Source organism: Trifolium pratense, linkage group LG6 (assembly GCF_020283565.1).
Source record: "Trifolium pratense cultivar HEN17-A07 linkage group LG6, ARS_RC_1.1, whole genome shotgun sequence".
NCBI classification, from domain to species: domain Eukaryota; kingdom Viridiplantae; phylum Streptophyta; class Magnoliopsida; order Fabales; family Fabaceae; genus Trifolium; species Trifolium pratense.
Window position 1 is genome coordinate 27,325,409 of NC_060064.1, and position 22,790 is coordinate 27,348,198.

The 22,790-nt window shown below is 35.1% G+C and overlaps 1 protein-coding gene and 1 long non-coding RNA gene across 3 annotated transcripts; one reads left to right on the forward strand and one right to left on the reverse strand.

The window, feature by feature from the left end:
• Window positions 1–1,758: 1,758 nt before the first annotated feature.
• LOC123891253 lies at window positions 1,759–4,253 on the reverse strand. Of its 2 annotated transcripts, XR_006803040.1 has the most exons (3): window positions 4,109–4,243; window positions 3,884–4,016; window positions 1,759–1,818 (listed from the first exon to the last, which is right to left on the reverse strand). It is a non-coding gene; the product is annotated as an uncharacterized LOC123891253 (long non-coding RNA). The 2 variants fall into 2 exon arrangements; XR_006803039.1 differs by lacking the exon at window positions 1,759–1,818 and having other exon boundaries at window positions 3,800–4,016; window positions 4,109–4,253.
• A 3,179-nt stretch (window positions 4,254–7,432) lies between these two features.
• Window positions 7,433–22,672, forward strand: LOC123891309 (monocopper oxidase-like protein SKU5). Its single transcript, XM_045941146.1, has 9 exons — window positions 7,433–7,766; window positions 9,809–9,918; window positions 10,001–10,271; window positions 10,351–10,489; window positions 20,101–20,461; window positions 21,118–21,483; window positions 21,587–21,665; window positions 21,779–21,975; window positions 22,340–22,672. The coding sequence occupies exons 1-9, from the start codon at window positions 7,629–7,631 to the stop codon at window positions 22,467–22,469; spliced, it is 1,791 nt and encodes a 596-aa protein (XP_045797102.1). The 5' UTR covers window positions 7,433–7,628; the 3' UTR covers window positions 22,470–22,672.
• Window positions 22,673–22,790: the final 118 nt, after the last annotated feature.

Consider the following 22,790-nt stretch of genomic DNA (forward strand, 5'->3'; position numbering starts at 1 on the left):
GCTGCTGCGTTTGACAGCCCGGGAGCTAACGTCGCGCTAAGTTTGCTTGCCGTTAAAATTTTCGATTGTGCAGCGTGCATAGTTATCTTTGCATTGCTGAAATGAATGCCATTTCTTGCCAACCAAATGGAATGGAAAACATGAAGAATTGCGGCTGTAGCAATGTTGGTAAGGAAGGCACTCCAATTGGCGTCGAAGCTTTCAAATAATGAGTAAAAATTGCTGCAATTAAACTGGATATGCAAAATCGACCCTAGCCATTTCCATAAATTATTCGCGAAGCTACACGTGAGAAACAAATGAGGTGTTGTTTCTGATTGCGATAGGCAGAGGTCACAGGCAGAGACCACAACGCATCCCCGCTTTATGAGATTTTCATACGTAGGCATTCGATTTTGAAAGTAGTGCCAAGCTACAAAAGAAGATGCAGGTGGTACAAAGTTATGCCAAATCCAACTTGTCTAATCAAGATTTTGCTGAGTTGGGAATAGCATCACATATGCTTGCTTTGCAGTCAAATTTCCATCATTATAAGCACACCATATCAGTCGATCCTCCATTGGTTGGCGCTAGAGAATAATCTCATGGATGTTGTCTCGAATAGAAACATCATGATTAACAAAAGTAGCTGGTAAGATCCATTCGCCATTCTCAATAAACGATGACACTTTTGCCTTGAGTAAAGGATATACGGTTACCGGAAAATTAAATTTGCCCGTCAGCGGTTCATCTAGCCAATTGTCGAGCCAAAAAGAAACCGAGTAACCTGATCCAGGAAGCCATTTCGTGTTGTCATTTATTGTGTGCACATGTTTCTTGATTCCATTCCAAATGGAGGATTTTAAGTAGGTACCAGTTGGCATTCCAAACCGCAAGTAACGAGATCTACACATTACAGCCCATTGATTATTACTAGAAAGAAGCTTCCAACACAGATGCAAAATGAGAGACTCATTAACTTGAACGAGAGGGCGGATATCCAGACCACCTTCATCATAAGATGTACATATCTTCTGCCATGCCATCGTACAAATTTTCTGAGTGCTAACATCGTCACTCCAAATAAAATTACAGATCCATCGATCAAACTTTTTTAGGAGAGTTTTAGGCCATCAAATTGTGGCACGTTCAGTTTGAGAGAGCGAACAGCGTTACCAGATCCGTGTGATGACCCCTTGGGCTCGGAGCGGAAGTTCGCCACTTTGGAATCTACTTCCAACAAGTGCTGATATGTTAATCCTGTTTCAGATTCTCCATCACAGACAAAACCATGACTAATCGTGGTTATAACAACTTTTATACTTCATATGAGTATGATTCATATCAACGGTGTCCTTTTGTTAATTATGAGCATCAAACTCAACCAAACCGAAATTCAAAGTTTGAAGAGAACATAAACAAGCTCATGGAAATGCAACAGTTCTTGAACCAGAATTAACAAATGCAAGAGTACTAAAGAAACAATCATGCTATAGTAAGGAACCTGGAAAATCAGCAGCAACTATAACACTTAAACTCATTATTTATATAATTCTACCTTTAGTAAAAAATGTTTTTCAAAATACGCAACGAAAAATCACAATTTAATTTATAGAATATCGGTTCGAGTATTACATTTTTCAACCAAAATAATATTAATGTAGTTAATTAGTATAAATGCTTGTTTATACAAATCTTTGAATCAAATAATGTATATTGATTATACAAAACAACCTAGACAATAGACTTTATATACAATATAAAACCCTTTTTCCCGTGTCACAATCAGAGCGGAGCTTCACCGACGACTCAACATCGATATACACAAAACCTGTGAATCTGGACCCCCAAATGTCCAGCACATAACATATAAAAGAGAGTTAGATAACATACTCAAAATATACAAGTGTAAGTAAACGATACTTAAACACTTCATCACATCTCATGTATATTCATAAATCATAAATATACATCATCATTCATACTAATCATAGTATACCAGATATTGAAGCCAATTACATTTATAATCATCGGACTACTATTTTAGCTCGACTTACACATGTTTTGAACTCGATTTCTTAGATTTTGCAATGTTATGCCGGTATTTTGTATTTATTTCAGGTACATGTTGATTAAAAGCCCTTGTGCGTCAAGTGATTAAAAAGGGGTGAAAAAATAATTAAAAAAAGAGAAAAAATACAATTTTGGCCCAGCGATAGCGATCTCAGCCCAACCATGACACCCATCATGGGCTCAACACATCAACCCATCAGCAAAGCAGGGAAATAAGTGATTATTAATTTTCGCCATATTATTTTTCTGCTTTTACGTGGATCTTCTTGTATCAGTATTGAAGCCTCCGATTGGAGCACTTTATTATAATATTCAGTTTTCATATCCAGGTTTCGTTTCTTTTACTTTCGATTTGACTTTCTTCTACTGTGCGTGATTACTTGTTGCTGCTATTCAATATATTTACTTTGTATTATTTGCTACTATTTCATAAGTCACATGCTTTCACGTTTCTTTTTACTTTCTGATTCAAGTAGAATGAATACCATGAATGTTAATTTACTTATTATTACAATTACGAAAATACTAAACAGTGACCCCGGGCACTAGTTAAGGATACAAATATAGAAGTTTTATCTCGTAAATTGTGCATTCAATGTTTTAATGATGTGAAAAGTTATTCTCTCTCATCATTAACATTATCATTTGTTTCCTTTTTTAGTATGCTTAACTAGTGTCCCAGGGGCACTGTTTAGCATGACCCTTATAATTATGTCTGAGTAGTTTCCAAAATGAGAGGACCGTCGTACCGATGGAACTGATATAGATTACGCACTTATTTAACTATGACGACAGTAACTTTATTGTTCTGAAAATTTTGTTTTTAAAACTAATAGTTCGTTGCGAAAGTAGAAACATAGAAATACCGTTTACGCATCGACAGAGCGGCAATGGTATTGGACTTAGAAAATTCAGATTTTTAATTAATCAGGTAGTGAAAGCATCTTTTTAATTAATTAAGAACTTATTAAGTTTTGAAAGAGGATTTTAGCGGGTAGTTGGACGTCGCGAAAGTGAGCGATTACGCGCTAAAATCTGATAAAGTAGTTTATGTTAGTAACTTCGGTCGGAGGAAATCATCGTTTTGGCCTCTCGTTATTATTATTGAATTAAAATTAATATATATATATATATATATATATATATATATATATATATATATATATATATATATATATATATATATATATATACCAATAATAAAATAATAAAGGGAAAACTTCTCTTTTGGTGTAGCCTATTTTCTTTGCAATTTTACCCTTCATTTTATACTAGAAAGTGGTACTTGTGAATTGGTCTCCGTGGATTCGACAACCTCTTTATACTATAACTGATATATCCGTGCACTTGCGGACCTATCAAGTTTTTGGCGCCGTTGTCGGGGACCAATTTTTGCAATATCGTAGTCTGTTATTTTTCACCGTCTAGACTAAGGCACTAATTTATTTTTATTTTTATTCCCTATTGAATTATTTTGTGTAGGAACTGAGATTTTAAATTTGGAATTACTACTTTTGTTTTATAAATTTTAGTTAGTGACAAACATTGTACTTAAAATAGTTTGGACTAATCAATTAGCTTGTCCTGTTTGCTTCGTTGAAATCACTGTCTTTTAATTTCAAAGAGTAGTTATATTTTATTTTTGAAATGATATAACCGACTTCAACTTCCACCATTTAAATTATTATTTTTTTAAAATTTTTGCAATAAATAAAGGGTAAAATTGGAAAGAAAATAGGCTACACCAAAAGAGAAGTTTTCCCTTTATTATTGGTGTATATATATATATATATATATATATATACTCCATTCAAAAGAATGTTTGACGTACATATGCTTTTAAAGATCTATGCCAAAATCGGGATGAAAGCCATGTCCAAAGCAATGATTTTCCATGCACCTCAGTAATTCAGGTTTAATATTTACGTATAATTTAGCGCAATCTTCATCAGTATCACACTCTTCTATAATGTATAATAAGAATAAGGAAATATTATCAAAATGGGTGAAATATTGTGCATAAAATAAACAAAAAATAATGTGAGAATAAGCTTACTAAGACCAACGACTACAATAATAAAAAGAGAAATAAAAAGGATCACAATATACGCAAACTTGAGAGTTTCAGCCATCTTTTCACGTTTGTATGTAACAAATATAAACTGGTTTGATTACTTTATATAGTAAAATTTTTTGTTATGTTTACATCAATTAAGTAGTTTTTAATGATTATGTTGTTGCTATAGGTTACTTTTAAATTTCAAATAATTATTGAATGTCTCTAAAGTATACTGATGAATAATAATTGTCCCTTTATTAGCTCATAGAATATATATCTCACAAAATAACCTTGCTTGTAATCATAGAGTTTATTATATTTTCTTATTTCTTGTCTATCCTTTCATTATAGTGAGTGGAAAACCAAAATTATTTTATGTATTGCAATTAGTGTATATATACGTATATATCTTGAATGAGAGACTCCATTAAATATTTACAATAAAATTCCTAGTTGAATGATAGCAAAACCGCATGCACACAAAATAAATTTGTTTGTAACTATAGAGTTCATTTTTGTTTTACCAACCTTTTATTATTTTTTTTTATTTCTTGTCTAGCCTTCATGAGGAAAATCACTTTTTTTATTATTATTTTTTTTACTTAAAATAAAAGATATTCATAAATTTGAGTATATCGATGTAATATAAATTCAAAGTCGCTAAAAACAAACGGGATAAATCTGCAAACAAACTCACAGTATCCATATTAATAGCATAAATCGGCAAATTGCATATGCCTACAAATTTAAATATGATTATATTGAAGTGTCCGGAATATTCATGCCTCCGGATTTGTAGCGTTGATGACACAAAAGTCGACATTTATTGAATCTGCACTCTATCAAAATTAATCTTTCAACCTGAAATAAATAAACACCTCAAAAAACGGGATAAAACAACACACTGCACAAAGACGGGACAACAAAATACACGTACGAAGATGTGAAATCAAAACAAACAAATATGTGAAAATCACTTATTTAAATTAAAAGAAAAGAAAAAAACAACTTAGAGGGGTCAATTTGGATATAAAAAAAATTGACCAAAAACCACCCATCTTTGGTGGATGAATGATAAGTGTCGAAAACTAGTAAAATTAAATATTCAATTAAGAAACTTATTAACTTATTTTGCAAGTAATTCATATAAAATTCCCCATTGTGATGTAAATAGTTGTTTTATTAGTAACACTACTAGAAAATTCGCTTTTTGCGACCGATTTTCATCAAAATCGGTCTCTAATTCCATTAGCGACCGATTGTGTAACATCTAAAATCGGCATCAACGACCCTGGTCGCTACTCCATTGTGACCAAGCGAGCGACCGATATCGTAGCGACCGAATTAGCGACTGATTTTTGAGACCGAAATAGTGACTGAACTTAGCGACTGACTTAGAGACTGAAATTGCGACGGTGTTTGCATTGCAATATCCGACGCTATAGCGACTGATTTAGTGACTGATACTAGCGACTGATTTTGTGACCAATTTGAAAATAATTATTATGTTTGTTGCGACTGATTTTGCGACCAATTTTGCGACGTTGCATATTAAATTTGGTTTCTATTTCAGTCTCTAAGGAGTTTTTTTATTTAAAAAAAAAATTATTATTATTATTATTATTATTATTAAGACTTTAATGCACTTTTGATCCCCTATTTTAAAAAACATGAACTTTTGATCCCCTATTTTAAAAGCCAACTTTTTGATCCATCTGTTTTGAAAAATCTGAACTTTTGATCCCCTATTTTAAAAGCCAACTTTTTTATCCCCTATTTTGAAAAACCTGAAGTTTTAATCCCTTATTTTAGATTTTTCTGAATTTTAGTCCCCCAGCTCAATTTGGTAAGACTTTTGTTGATGTGTCAAGCTCATTAATGAAGTGACAGTTTTCATGTTGACAAAACATTTTCATGTCATTAATAATTTTTTAAAATCAAATATTTTAAAAGTATTAAAATAATAAAATAATTAATGATAATTATAAAACAATAAAATAAACCTCTTTACATTATATAATATTAACTAAATTAATTGATAAAAAAAAACTAAATTAAAACTCTTTACCTTATTATATAACTAAAAATCAGTAAATTACTCAAAGAAGTCAGAAAAGCAAACGCTGGTTCCCAATCATGACACCCAAAGAAATCAGAAACACTAATAATCACGCTCGTGTTAACATCCTTCGTCTTTGTTCGCTCCCTCTCAATCGTTCATTGACTTTGTTCTCAATCGTTAACTTTTTTTGGATAATTTACTGATTTTTTTATTATATATATATATATAGAGAGAGAGAGAGAGAGATTAATTTTACTGATTTTTTAAATTATTATTAATTAATTATTTTATTGTTTAATACTTTTAAAATATTTTATGTAAAAAAATTAAAGACGTGAAAACGTTTTGTCATCATGGACACTGCCAGTGCAATAATAAGTTTGACACGTCAGCAAAAATTTGACCAAATTAAGTTTGAGGACTAAAATTAAAAAAAATCTAAAATAGGGGAATCAAAACTTCGGGTTTTTCAAAATAGGGGATCAAAAAGTTGGCTTTTAAAATAGGGGATCAAAAGTTCAGATTTTTCAAAAAAGGGGATCAAAAAGTTGGCTTTTAAAATATGGGATCAAAAGTTCAGAATTTTCAAAATAGGGGATTAAAAGTGCATTAAAGCCTATTATTAAATTTACAATCCCTTAAAGCAATTTTTCAAATCTAATTTAAATTATCTCTAAAACAGTATACACAACAAAGAATTAAACATGCACACATGCTCCATAATATTAAACAAGCTAGGCTTTAACTAATGCTTTTTTCTTCAAAGTCAGTATTACAAAATCTCCTATATATAGGTAGTTTAGAAAGAAAACTATCCACTATAAAAAAAACTTATCTGACCTTCCATTAAATAGTAAATACAATTAATAAAAATATTTTAGTAAATAAAATATATTTTAACCAAATAATTGAGTTCAAGTGGTTAATAAATTCACATAAATCGTGTTAAAAAAAATAAATTCACATAAATTGAATTATTAGGAAGAGTTCGAGTTGATGAAACTAATTATTAACCAGAATTTGCTTACTAATCTTGATAAAAAAGAAAAACCTGTGAAATTTTTCTCTCCCAATTAAATTTTTTTTGGTCTTTCAAAAAATAAATTTCTAACACAAAATCCTTACCCTTAAATCAATACTAATTGATTATTAATAGATTAATATTTTCTTTAAAAAAGAAAAAAGAAAAAAGAAAAGGAGATATGTGAAGTCAAAATAAGTAGTAAAGGACTAGCTAGGAGGGCCCCAGGACAGGACATGAAAGTCAGAAAGTGGCTCCCTTCCTCCGTCATTTTTCTCCCATCCCCATGTGATCATCTGATGACGCTGCTTGCTGCACACTCACAAGTCACAACATCACAACTCTCTCTCTCTCTCTCTGTGTCAACTTTCTTTACTTCATTCACCTCACCTCAGCACCTTCTCTCTCTACACAACTTGAGAAGATAACACACGATGCCATCATTTTCTTCTTGGTTCTTCATAACCCTTCTGTGCTTCTTCTTCGATACTGCTTTTTCTGGTGACCCTTTTGTTTACTTTGATTGGACTGTTTCCTACACCACACTCTCCCCACTTGGACTCAAACAGCAGGTTTCTTTTTACATTTCTCTTCTTATTTTTTTGCGCCTAACTTCCTTGCATTGCTTACTATAAGATTAGAGTTGATTTTCCTTCATAACAATAGTTTTGCAATTACTCCCTCCGGTACTTATTATAAGAAAAATTTTGTTTTTTAGGTTTATGTTTGATATATCTAATTCATAATGTGGTCTAGTACATCAAATATTCTACGAATCTAAAAAGCAAACATTTTCTTATAATAAGGACAAAGGAAGTATGTAGCACCGACATTTCAGATTAAATATGTGGCAGGTGTCTGATACGTGTTAGTGTCTAATAATACATGTGCTTACATTTTATAACGTTTATTTTCTTAAATTATTATGTGTGTTAATGTATTAGTGTTGTGTCAGGTGTCCGTGTCTCTGTCTGTTAGTGTTTTATAGGTTCTACCCTATGAACTAAATGTTGCATAACTCAATTTGTTTTTAGTTGTGAATTAGTGATATGAAGTTCTGTCTTTTGCAATTGGATTGAATTTTCTGTTTTCACTTTCACCTAGAAACTAGAAATGCTATTTGTGCATACCAGATTTTGTTCTCAGTGTGGTTAATGTGATTTCTGTTTATAGTTGTTTATAACGGTTGATTATTTTAAATCTTGAACGATAAGTGAAGAGTAAGTGAATTATTAACCTTAATTTTGGCTCCTGTTTTTGGCATTTAGTGAAATTTTGCAGATGAATTTGACTTTCTTTTGTTCTAAAGTATAACCTAACTTAATCATACATATTGATATTTGTGATCGATGGTTTCAATAGGGTTTAAAGTTAGGTTTTAGGGTTTAGGAAAAGGGATGAGGGGTGGATTCTTGTTGTGAATTGGAGAGGGGAAAATTCAATATGCCCTTAATTGCTTTAAATGTCAATTAGGTCCATCACCAAACTCTGAGCTACAAACCATAATGATGCCTAAATGACCATCCTCTGCTGCAATAATTTTACTCCAGACTTCATATCTTGTTGTACTAATTACACATTAATGTAAATTTATATTCTTATATTGTTAAACCCTCATGTTCTGTCCGAGAGTTAGGCCTTGAATGTCCAGGGTATTCGGCCTTCAGCTGGAGAGTTGTAGGACGCTGGTGCCTCTTGGCAGTATATTTGCAAAAGACACTTTGACGCTTAAGTCAGTGTTCTTCTCTAGCAGGGCTATTTGTGTTAAGATACTCTCTTTAAAGTCAGAGGGTTATGCTTTGGGTTGGTATGCTTTGGGTTGGTTCCATAGGTTTAGGATTTGATTTACATCTAGAAGGGTTTTATCCCTTCATTCGGTTATTCCTAGTTATTAGATTCAGTTATGATGCTGCAATTTCAACGTTGTAGAAAGGGAGCTTCCACTAGTGCTAATCTGTTTTGTTAAATGCTGGTCATAGTGCCAGCACGGGGCATGATGTGGTGGATTTTATGACAACTGCCATATGCAATTTACGAAAGGAGGCCCGCCACCATAGGCCCCAATGACATATTTATATGGTAGATTTTTGGGATTCTGCCATATTCCGCACAAACAATCGACAACATTGGTGCAAGTGGGACCTGAGAAAAGCTATTAGGCCTAGTGATCCATCTGACTTAATGTCATGTGCTAATGACATTGCTGGGAATGGTGTCGCCGTCCACTGACTGGACGGCGTCCAGTACATAACACATCCTAAATTTCTATCTTATTTGTCTTTTTACCATACTTTCTGAGACTTTGTGCTCTTGTATAAGCAGGTACGGTGTCCACAAAATGTATCTCTCCTTTCTATTGATAATGTTAGATCATTAACTACCCAAGAATTCAAAAATTGAACTTGTTTGAAGTTTTCTTTTGTAATGTATGTACTAAGCACACTTAATTTGATTCCGTCACTGTTATCAAACTTGTGCATGTCGGAAATGTGGCATGTTTCTTATATACTCTGTAGTTCTTGTTATTGACATTTTTGGTTAATACTTCAGCAATGAATGAGTTACAGTTCTTCCGCTCACCCTATTCTATTTGTAATAAATATTGCTATTTCAGGTAATTGGGATCAATAAGCAATTTCCAGGACCAGTTCTAAACGTTACGACAAACTGGAATGTGGTTGTTAATGTGAAGAATGATCTCGATGAACCCTTACTTCTGACATGGTAGTAAAATTGTGTTTTTTCTAGAATGTAACTAATAATGATAATGATGATGGTAATGATTATTTTGGTTAGTTAAATGCAGGAATGGTGTACAACATAGAAAAGACACTTGGCAAGACGGAGTTTCAGGAACTAATTGTCCAATTCCTGCTGGCTGGAATTGGACATACGAGTTTCAAGTTAAAGATCAGATAGGGAGTTTTTTCTACTTCCCTTCGTTAAACTTCCAGAGAGCTTCTGGAGGATACGGAGGAATTATCATAAACAACCGACCAGTTATTCCTGTTCCCTTCGGGTTGCCTGATGGCGATGTTACGATATTTCTCAGTGACTGGTACACCAAGAGTCATAAGGTCTTACCGCTTTATGTGATTTGCTTGTTTTTTTATATATTTATTTTAGGGGTTTTGACCGTTGTATATAGTGAAACAGGATCTCAGAAAGGATGTGGAAAATGGCATTGACCTTGGAATCCCGGACGGTATTCTTATCAATGGTTATGGTCCTTATCGCTATGATGACACACTTGTTCCAAATGGCATTACTTACCAAATAATAAATGTGGAACCTGGTAAGAATATAGGACATCTTTTCTTTCGTGTTTTATAGGTGCAGGAAAAGTACATGACATATTTGGCAACAATCTTCCGTCTCTTTCAAACTTTTTCTTCCAGTGATATTTGTTGCTAATCTTTATATCGATGAACTTCTATCCATTGTAGTAGTTAAGGATATGCCAATATAGATAGTATCTCCCTCAAAGTTACTAATTCTCTCGTAAATGGTGAAATCTGGCACGCAGTGAACACAATGCTGCACAAGATGCTATAGCACACGTTGCAGCAAGACAGTCGCAGAACACAGTGAATAAATAAATAAATTGCAGAATAATAAATAAGACAGGTAATTGTTAACCCAGTTCAGTGCAACGTCACCTACTCTGGGGGATACCAATCCAGGAATGAATCCACTATAATAGCTCTAGTTCAAAGCCCTCGACCAACACCCGGTACTTGACTTATCACCTAGACACTACCCGTGCAATCCTACCTAAGAACCTCTTAGATAATGAGACCCCGTCCCAAATTCCCTCTAACAACACGTACCATGTTGCTGTCAATAATAATAATCAAGATGGAGACACTCTCCTAGAAACTAGACCACACTCTTGCTTAAAAGCTTATGAGTGAATCACACACACTAACTCCGTGCTTCAAAGCTTAGGAGCAGCTTACAATAAACAACCAAAACACAGTCCTAAACTTGCATCAAATTGACACAAGAAAGGCTGACAAAAGACACAAACTCTAAACCTTAAAAACTCACACTTTGTAAAAAACACGGTTTAGAATACATGAGTAAAATAGCTTGAGGCTTCACATATTTATAGTCTTCAATTGTCTTGATGTCCAAGTTAGGTCTTCAGACATGTACAGCTGTAGGAATTTCGGCCCAACCCTAAATTAATTTCAAAAATATAATTTGTTTGTTTCATGTTGTACCAAACAAAAAAAAACGCCAAAAATATAATATAATTATATTTTTGTTTTAAATAACATTCCTTCAGCCGACTTCAATAAAACTTGCTGAGCAAGGCTCGTTTTGCCCAGACGCACGTGCCTGAATATATAATTGAAGCAAATCTTGACTCAGATTTGAAATAAAAATTCTGCACGAAAACAGAGCTTCAGTATGCTGTACTATAATGCTACAGCATCTCAGTCCAGCATCTGGCTGGTTGGCTTTTGCAAAATGTAGCCAATCAAAACACCAACAATCTCCCCCTTTGGCAAATTTTGGCTAAAACAACCTTAGGCCAGTGCATAGAGAGATACAGTCTAAACTTTCCTTCGAGTCAACTTAAGCACACAACTAGGAAAGAAAGTAGAACGATGCTAAGCTATTTGAACTTTCCTTCGCACACAACTAGGAAAGAAAGTAAAGGAATTCATCAGATGAAAAGAAAGCTAGCACGTAAGCATCAGAGGCATGCAACAGCGGAACATAACACATCTTAGCCTCAAAGTACAGACAGAGAGAAATAAACTCTCACATAGTGGATTCAAGATAGGAGAAATAAACTCCGTAATATTTAAGCAACGCCACAGAGAATAGGAAAAATAAATTCCTATATGAATACTTCAGACATGCATATCATAAGTAGTAGAAAAATAAATTCTACTCCCCCTCAATACATGCGTAAATTCACTCCTCCTCAAAACATGCATCATAAATTCTACTCCCCCTCAATACATGCGTAAATTCACTCCTCCTCAAAACATGCATAAGCTTCACTCCCCCTCAACATATGCATCATAAAACAACATGCTATACTAGATGCTATAGCATTCTTCATCACACCATGCACAACAGATATTACTCCCCCTTTTTAGCCATAAATTCTGACAAATAAAGTCAGTATCACACAGTAGGAGAAGAACTTCCACAGAGTTATCAGATCATAGAGAAACATAGAGTGCAGAGAGCATAAGAACTCATAAAGTGCACATTACAGACCATCAGGGCATAGAAAACCTGGATTATCGGAGCCAAAATACATGGATTGTACATGTTACAAACTAGAGAGCATCAGGGCGTAGCCCACAAATTAAAATCGAAAAGGACATGCAAATAAAGCATAAGCAGGTCACATAGAAGGACTTGCGTCAGAGTCCTCCTCCTCTACCTCAGTATCACCACCTGCAATATCATTAAGAACACCAGGATTGACATTGAAAAAACACCTTGAGGTCAACAATCATTTGCTTCCTAGGCAAAACATCAGTTGACTGATTGACAGATGATGCAGCACAGTCTGCAGCATGTGTACCCTCAAACAGTCTAAAATCAAAGGACAAATCACAACCTCTCTTACTAGAAACACCAGCCTCAGTACAAATGCTAGGATGTTGAGCTAGAATAAAATCACACAATAGTGTAGGGAAAACTATAGGCATTTTCACAGCACATGACTTACCATGCATAACAGTTTCATCAAGAATATGGAAACCAAAGTCAAGAGGTGATCTGGTCCCTACAACATTTATAAACCGAGCCAAACCTGTAGCCACAGTATTGGAATGAGTAGTTGGAGCCCAGTTGCAGTTTTCATCAATCCAGAGCTGCATTAATCAAATCAACAAGCTTTTGGCATTGTAAAAAAAACTTCACTTAAATTCCTTTCCACAGCAAGCCTTCTTTTTATCACAAATTTCCACCTGTCAACATTTTCAAAACGATGAAAGGAAATGTTTTCAATGGGTACAGGGGATACATCTTGAGGGATCATCTTTTTCTTCACAGATTTCTTTGAGGATGCTGCAGGAGATGTTGTAGCATGTTGGTCTTCCTCAAACTCTGAATCACTAGAGGAAATAGTCTTCCTCTTAAAAAGCTTCTTCTTTGGCTCAGAGGACCCAGTAACCTTACTCCACTGTCTTTTAAGACCATATATTTTCTTTTCCGTGGTAGTCTTGACAGGAACACTATAAACCGGCACACTCTTACCAGCATTGCATCTTAACCTCCTAGTACTAGGAGCAGGAGTCCTCTCTGTAAGGGTGAGATTGTCCACATCAATAGCATTGGAATCTGCATTATTATCTTTCTTAGCAGATTCATCATGCACAGACAAAGTATTCAAACTCTCATCAGACTGAGAGATCACAGCAGTGTTACTATCAGAATACTTCCCTTTATCAGGGATAATAACATTATCTGGAGATTGAGGTACAATTATGTTCTCCAAATTTTCCTGTGCTGCAGATGTTGTAGCATCATGTGCAGCATCCTTCTCAGGAACACTCTTCTTTACATGTTCCAACATAAAGTCAATATCATCACCAATAGTAACATCTTCTTCTTTTCCATCTCCTTCCTTAGAATTTGTTAAATACAGCAGGGGAGAACACCACATAACTTTCTCTGACAAATACTTTCTCACCACAAGAAACATCCTTATCATCAACAAGCACACAATTCTTACCAAATCTTCAGATGTTTCAACATTACCCATAACAGCGTGCATTACTAAATAAATTGAAGAGAAAACTGCACGCCACACTTGCAATAACTGCTATAACTCTTCAGATAGGCAAACACCAAGTTTGCCTCGCAATTTTTCAAATTGGACCGCATATAGAGCTTTAGTAAAAATATCAGCCAGTTGTTCTTCAGTGGCAATATGCTCAAGAGTCACAATACCTTCTTCAACTAGATCTCTAATAAAATGGTGTCTAATATCAATATGCTTCGTCCTGCTATGTTGGATAGGATTCTTTGAAATATTGATGGCACTAAGATTGTCACAGTACAATGCCATAGCATCTTGTACCACATTGTACTCCAGCAACATTTGTTTCATCCATAATAGCTGGGAGCAGCTACTACCAGCAGCTATGTACTCAGCTTCAGCTGTAGATAAAGATACACAATTCTGTTTCTTGCTGAACCAAGATATAAGGTTGTTGCCCAAAAAGAAACAAGCTCCTGAGGTGCTTTTTCTATCATCTGCACAACCTGCCCAATCAGCATCACAATACCCTACTAGCATAGAATTCTCACCATGAGTGTATAAGATTCCATAGTCACAAGTACCATTCACATACTTCAAGATTCTTTTTACTTGAGCAAGATGACTCATCTTTGGCTCAGCCTGGTACCTAGCACACACTCCTACAGCAAAAGTAATATCCGGCCTGCTGGCTGTGAGATACAATAAGCTTCCTATCATGCTTCTATAAAGACTTTGATCAACATCAACTCCCTTTTCATCTTTGGTAAGCTTTAAATGGGTTGCTGCAGGTGTTCTTTTATGAGCAGCACTTTCCATCCCAAATTTTTTCACTATATTTCTTGCATACTTACTTTGAGAAATAAAAATAGTGTTTTCCATCTGCTTTACCTGGAGCCCAAGAAAGTAGGTTAGTTCACCTACAAGACTCATCTCAAATTCAGACTGCATTTGCTGCACGAAATGCTGTACCATCTCACTAGACATTCCTCCAAAGACAATGTCATCAACATAGATTTGTGCTATAAGAAATTTGCCTTGATCCTCTTTCACAAATAGAGTCTTGTCATTTCCTCCTTTCCTGTAGCCTTGACTAATAAGGAACTCAGTCAATCTTTCATACCATGCTCGAGGTGCTTGTTTTAATCCATAAAGAGCTTTCTTCACATTTTTTGGCTCAAATTTAGACACAAAACAAGCATTAGTAACTAAGTCAAGTGTCCTTCTAGTAGTAATTCCTTGATTGGGATTACCAATAATCAGGTCTGTAGGGTGATTCTTTTGAGTACGAGTAGAAGGTCCTTTCTTTGGAGTAGCAGAGATTTGTTCAGGTGCAGTAACCTCTGTATCATTCTTGGATTCATTAGTAATTTCACAATCTACACCACCTGTTATAGATGATGTAGCATCTTCTGTATCATCTTCAGCAGTTTCACTTGAGGTGTCATCTATTACCACATTTATAGACTCCATCATGGTTTTGGTTCTATTATTATATACTCTGTAGGCTCTACTATTTGTTGAGTATCCCAAGAATATGCCCTCATCACTTTTAGGGTCCATTTTGGTTCTTGGTTCTCTATCAGACAAGATGTAGCATTTACTACCAAACACATGGAAGTGCTTAACAGTAGGTTTCCTCTCTTTCCATAATTCGTACAGAGTAGTTGTAGTTCCAGATCTCAGGGTGACACGATTATGAATATAGCAGGCAGTATTCATAGCTTCTGCCCAAAAACCATGTGAAAGCCTTTTTGCATGTAACATTACCCTTGCAGACTCTTGTATAGTTTTATTTTTCCTTTCTACTACACCATTTTGTTGTGGTGTAATGGGAGATGAGAATTCATGTATGATGCCTTCAGAGGCACAGAAGTCAGAGAACCTGGAGTTTTCAAACTCCTTACCATGATCACTTCTGATCCTTAATACAACATTGTTTTTCTCCCTTTGAAGTTGAATACATAGATCTTTGAACACATCAAAGGTTTCTGATTTCTTTCTAATAAAATTTATCCAGGTGTATCTAGAAAAGTCATCAACAACAACATATGCGTACCTTTTACCTCCCAAGCTTTCAGTTTGCATAGGACCCATCAAGTCCATGTGTAGAAGTTCAAGAACTCTGGTGGTGGTAAGATGCTGCAGCTTTGGATGTGGCATCTTGGTTTGTTTCCCAATCTGACAGTCTCCACATATGCTACCTTCTTCAATTTTGAGATTTGGCAGTCCTCTGATGGCTTCTTTAGATATTGCTTTCTTCATGCTTCTTAGATTAAGATGACCAAGCTTTTGGTGCCATAGTTTTACTTCATCTTCTTTAGTGATTAAGCATGTTGACATATTTGCTTCTTCTTGGGGAACCCATAGATAGCAGTTGTCTTTTGATCTGACACCTTTCATCAAAATCTCACCTTCGTTATTTGTAACCAAACATTCAGACTTGGTGAAGTTTACTTTCATTCCTTGGTCGCATAGTTGACTAATACTTATCAAATTTGTAGTCAATCCTCTTACTAACAGCACATTGTTTAGTTTAGGCAAGCTATTACTTCTGAGCTCCCCTATCCCAACAATTTCTCCTTTTGCACCATCACCAAAGGTTACAAAGCTGGTTGAAAAAGACTTTATACCAACAAGAAATTTATTTATTCCGGTCATGTGTCTTGAACAGCCACTATCAAAGTACCAGTCTTCCCTTGATGAAGCTCTAAGTGATGTGTGAGCAATCAGAGCAGTAGTCTCTTTTTCAGGTTGAGTTGTATCACTTTTCTTCTCATTTTCACCTTTAGGTTTCCATTCTTGTTGAGTAGAGGCAGTTGTGGAAACAGGTTTATGCTGAGGACGTCTGTTAGGGTACCCATATAGTTTGTAGCAGTAAGGCCTTATGTGCCCTTTTCTACCACAGTAATGACATCTCCACGCATGGTGTTTTCTTCTATTTCTTGACATGGAATGCTGCTGATGATGCTGCGGCTTTTGATAAGGCATCCTTTGCTTTTGAGTTTCTCTAGGATCCATGTACATGAGGTCAGGACTATATTTTTTGAATTTGTTGACATTCTCATAGCTAAGCCCAATATTTCTAGGCTTTCGAACATTTTTCTCTAAGATTTCCTCCAGTTGACCATCAGCCTTATGAAGTTTGTCAAGATGCTCATCATCTTTATACAACATGTCAGAGAATTTTCTCAACCGCCAAATGTCAGCATTTAATTTTTCAATGACTTCCTTAGCTTCTTCAAGATCAGAGGACAGATAATTTACCTTCTTTTGAAGTTCCTCCATCTTTGAGATATTCTCAAATTTTTCTGCTTTTAACTCATTGATGGTTACCTTTTGTTTCTCAATAACCCTGCAGATTTCAAGATCAGAGGATAGATAATTTACCTTCTTTTGAAGTTCCTCCATCTTTGAGATATTCTCAGATTTTTCTGCTTTTAACTCATTGATGGTTATCTTTTGTTTCTCAATAACCCTGCAGATTTCTTCACTCTTAAGACAAAGTTCCTTGTAGGATTCAGCAAGCTCTTCATAGGTTACCTCTCCATCATCAGATTCTGTATCAGATGTAACAATACCTGTTAAGACTGAGATATGTTTAGCAGTTACAGATGCTGTATCATCTTCTGAGTCATCATCCTCAGACCAACTGACAGTTAGCCCTTTCTTTGTTCTCTTCTGATATGTTGGACACTCAGGTCTGATGTGGCCATATCCTTCACATTCATGACATCGAATGTTTCTGTTTAAGCTTGATTTTTCTTCACCTTTTGGTTTTCCTTGATTTTCATTGCTGCGCATAGTTCCTGGAGCATTGTTTTTGAAATTTGATCTGGGTCTCTTATCCATTCGTTTCAGAACTTTGTTGAATTGTTTTCCCAATAACACCATGGCCTCAGAGATACTCTCATTAGATTCTTCTTCATCCTCCAGTTCTTCTTCATTATTTTTAGATGAGAAGACAATGCTCTTATTTTTCTTTTCACTTCTTCCATTTGCAACACTTTCATAAGTTTGGAGTGATCCAACCAGTTCATCCAGCTTCATCTGAGATATGTTTTTGGCTTCTTCCATAGCTGTGACTTTCATATCAAATTTCTTTGGAAGTGATCTAAGCATTTTTCTTACTAACTTTTCTTCGGGAATTTTCTCACCCAAATCATCAAATTGATTATCATAGTCTAGAATAGTCATATGAAAATCTTGAATTGTTTCCTCCTCCTTCATACGTAAATTTTCAAACTGAGTAGTAAGAATCTGTAATTTAGACATTTTTACCTGAGGAGTACCTTCATGAACAGTTTCAAGAATCTTCCAAGCTTCCTTTGCTGAGACACATTTTTTGATCAGTTTGAAGATGTGTTTGTCTACCCCATTGTATAATGCATATAATGCTTTTGAGTTTCCCAAAGCAAGCTCATCCTCTTCTTTAGACCAGTCCTCCTCAGCTTTTAGTTCAAGTGTTGGCTTTCCATCCTTGTCCATGACCACAGGGGGGTCCCATCCTTTCAGAACAGCCTTCCAAGTTTTGCTATCCATAGATTTTAGGAAAGCAATCATGCGTGATTTCCAATAATCATAGTTGGAGACACCAACTAGAAGCGGTGGTCTGCTTACAAGCCCTCCTTCTTTTTCCATGTTGCCAGACATTCTCCCTGGAGCTCACCCTATAACCAGAAAGGGTGCCTGCTCTGATACCAATTGAAATCTGGCACGCAGTGAACACAATGCTGCACAAGATGCTATAGCACACGTTGCAGCAAGACAGTCGCAGAACACAGTGAATAAATAAATAAATTGCAGAATAATAAATAAGACAGGTAATTGTTAACCCAGTTCAGTGCAACGTCACCTACTCTGGGGGATACCAATCCAGGAATGAATCCACTATAATAGCTCTAGTTCAAAGCCCTCGACCAACACCCGGTACTTGACTTATCACCTAGACACTACCCGTGCAATCCTACCTAAGAACCTCTTAGATAATGAGACCCCGTCCCAAATTCCCTCTAACAACACGTACCATGTTGCTGTCAATAATAATAATCAAGATGGAGACACTCTCCTAGAAACTAGACCACACTCTTGCTTAAAAGCTTATGAGTGAATCACACACACTAACTCCGTGCTTCAAAGCTTAGGAGCAGCTTACAATAAACAACCAAAACACAGTCCTAAACTTGCATCAAATTGACACAAGAAAGGCTGACAAAAGACACAAACTCTAAACCTTAAAAACTCACACTTTGTAAAAAACACGGTTTAGAATACATGAGTAAAATAGCTTGAGGCTTCACATATTTATAGTCTTCAATTGTCTTGATGTCCAAGTTAGGTCTTCAGACATGTACAGCTGTAGGAATTTCGGCCCAACCCTAAATTAATTTCAAAAATATAATTTGTTTGTTTCATGTTGTACCAAACAAAAAAAAACGCCAAAAATATAATATAATTATATTTTTGTTTTAAATAACATTCCTTCAGCCGACTTCAATAAAACTTGCTGAGCAAGACTCGTTTTGCCCAGACGCACGTGCCTGAATATATAATTGAAGCAAATCTTGACTCAGATTTGAAATAAAAATTCTGCACGAAAACAGAGCTTCAGTATGCTGTACTATAATGCTACAGCATCTCAGTCCAGCATCTGGCTGGTTGGCTTTTGCAAAATGTAGCCAATCAAAACACCAACAAATGGATAGATAGTATCTCTGACATCCTTCCCTAACAATTTAAACCTAAGAGTCTCCACCTTGATCCAAATTCTATCTTCAACCAACAATCGTCATATTAGGAATAGTCAATCCAACATGATAAAGCAGGTTGATAAGACTGGACCGGAACCATCGAAGAGTTAGTGTTGCTGATGAGTATTTAAAATATTTAACAACGCTTCTCTCTCACACACTATCATTTTTCTAGCTCAAATTATCCTTTTCTGATATCTCCTTTTGTCTATTCGAATGTCTTAACATACATGGTACTATTAATATAATTTGTAGTTATTCAATATTTTTATAGATATAAATATCTATCCCTGAAAGTTGTTTAAAATTGAATACCCAAATTTCATGCTATAAAGAATGCAATTTATGTCTGACATTGTAAGCTATTGACAAAAATTGCACATATTTAAAGTCAACTGTTTATCATATTGTCTTAAACAGGGAAAACATATCGCATACGGGTTCACAATGTCGGTATCTCAACAAGCTTGAATTTCCGGATCCAAAATCACAACTTACTCCTAGTGGAGACCGAAGGATCATACACAGTCCAGCAAAACTACACAAACATGGACATTCATGTCGGTCAGTCATATTCATTCTTGGTAACAATGGATCAAAATGCAAGCACTGATTACTATATTGTTGCGAGTCCTCGGTTTGTTAATTCGTCATGGACTAAAGCTACTGGAGTTTCCATTTTGCACTACTCCAATTCTCAGGGTCCTGCTTCAGGTCCTCTTCCCAGTCTTTCTGATCAAGATGATCCTTCTTTCTCTATAAATCAAGCAAGATCAATAAGGTTATTGTTCAGTACTTTGATTTCTTTCATTGCTTGGAAACATTTTCTATTATAAATGAACAAGTTTATTACTATTATCAAAAAGTAGTTGGAACTTGGAATATACGAAAATATCTTACATTATTTTGTTATTAGGTTTGAGTATCCTAGTTTATTTAGTAGGATTGGTTTCTTATCCTAGAGTATCTTAGGTAACCTCTTAAGACTGGTTATATTTCTTATGGTGTAATATGATTGATAATATTTAAAATATTCCAGCAAAGCCTAATTAAAGATTTGGCTTAAATGCACTATTGGTCCCGCTATTTTAAAAATCACTTTTTTGGTCCCCCAATTTTACTTTTTTTCGGAATTTTGGTTCCCCATCTCATTTTTGGGTCATTTTTTTAAGGCATGGCCATTTATGATGTGACGGTGCTTATTAGACATGTTTTGCTGACATGGATATTCAATGTGGCCTAATAAGCACTGTTGTAAATGCATAGACCACATCATAAAAAATGGCCCTAAAATGAGATCGGGGACCAAAGTTCAGAAAGAAAAAAAAATTAAATGGCGAAGAAAAATGTTTCATAACTTGGTGTTTACGGGACCAAAATTGGATACGGAAGAAGGACCCTTACATGATTTCAATATCTGATAATGGTATTTTATAGGTGGAATGTGTCTGCCGGTGCTGCACGTCCAAACCCGCAAGGTTCATTCAGATATGGTGACATTACCGTCACAGATGTATATGTTATTCTCAATAGACCTCCAGAGCTTATAAATGGAAAATGGAGAACTACCCTTAATGGTATATCATATTTACCGCCTTCAACACCATTGATACTTGCGCAACAATTCAAAATTCTCGGGGTGTACAAGCTTGATTTTCCAAATAGATTTATGAACAGGCCTTCTAAAGTTGATGTGTCTCTCATTAATGGAACTTATAAAGGTTTTATGGAAATAATCTTCCAAAACAATGACACCACAGTTCAGACCTACCATTTGGATGGTTATGCGTTCTTTGTCGTTGGGTGAGAATTTAGGCCTAAAACTTTGTTCTAACTTGTTTATTTTGCATATATGCAACTTTGGATTTAGGGATAAGAGTGAGTAAATTTGTTGTTTGAATTGTAGCATGGATTTTGGAGTATGGACTGAAAATAGCAGAAGTACTTATAATAAGTGGGATGGTGTGGCTCGCTGCACTACACAGGTATTGCTATCTTACTACTACCTCTGTCGCTAGTAAATTGAAACATGAATTTAACTTGATAATGCAAGAGAAGCCATTTCATAACAACTTAGTTCTTTAACCTGTATCTTTAGGTCTTTCCTGGGGCTTGGACAGCCATTTTAGTATCTCTTGACAATGCTGGCATGTGGAACCTTCGTGCCGAGAACCTCAACTCTTGGTATCTGGGCCAAGAAGTTTATCTGCAAGTTGTAAACCCAGAGAATGATAGTAATGAGAATTCTTTGCCTGATAATGCAATATATTGTGGCCTACTTTCCTCCCTTCAAAGGTAAGGTTTCCCTAAACATAGCAACTTTGAGTTGTTTCACAATTTACAAGCAATTACAATGTCTTTTATACACACTTAATATTGTCATAGGAATTTCGACAAAAAAAAAAAAATGACATGATTGACGTTAGCTCAACACATTTTTATTTTCCGTTGTTTTAATCAAACCGGTATCAATTAAGTCATTATTTCAGTTGTAAAAACGAGGATGACCATTAACTAATGCTTCCAAACAACAATGTATGTCGTCATTAAAGTTTTAAATATATTTCAAGTACTGGTCCACAATACACCACTTGCAGAGGTGATCCATATTAGAATTTTCTTACTAATAAAAAATATTATGCTTGTTTCTCTTATGCAGGGACCAGTCTCACAAATTCCAGTTCTCTGTAGGATCACCTTTAAGCAGTAATTCTAGAATGATATTATTCATGTTATTATGTCTAGCTCTAATTGAAAGTTTGTATGACATGTGTAATGTTCAACATTAATGTCATCTAAAACATAGAACAAGGTTATTCTATGTAATATGAGGCTGCCCATTTTAAGATATAGATGTGATTGGCCATTGAATAGAAAATTTTGTGTATTATAATATGTTGGACAAACTTTATATAGTAATGTAATCATAACTGTAAACTAGAACCGTACATTGTTTTGAAGTTTTTTGACCCTCTGGATGCTTTATTTTCAATTATAGGCAACGGTGCAGGCATGACAACAGTCAAAATTGATAATATGAATCAGTTTGAGTTTGAACATCCTAAATGAAACCTATGAGAAAAAGGGAAAACAAGAGGACTATAATGTAT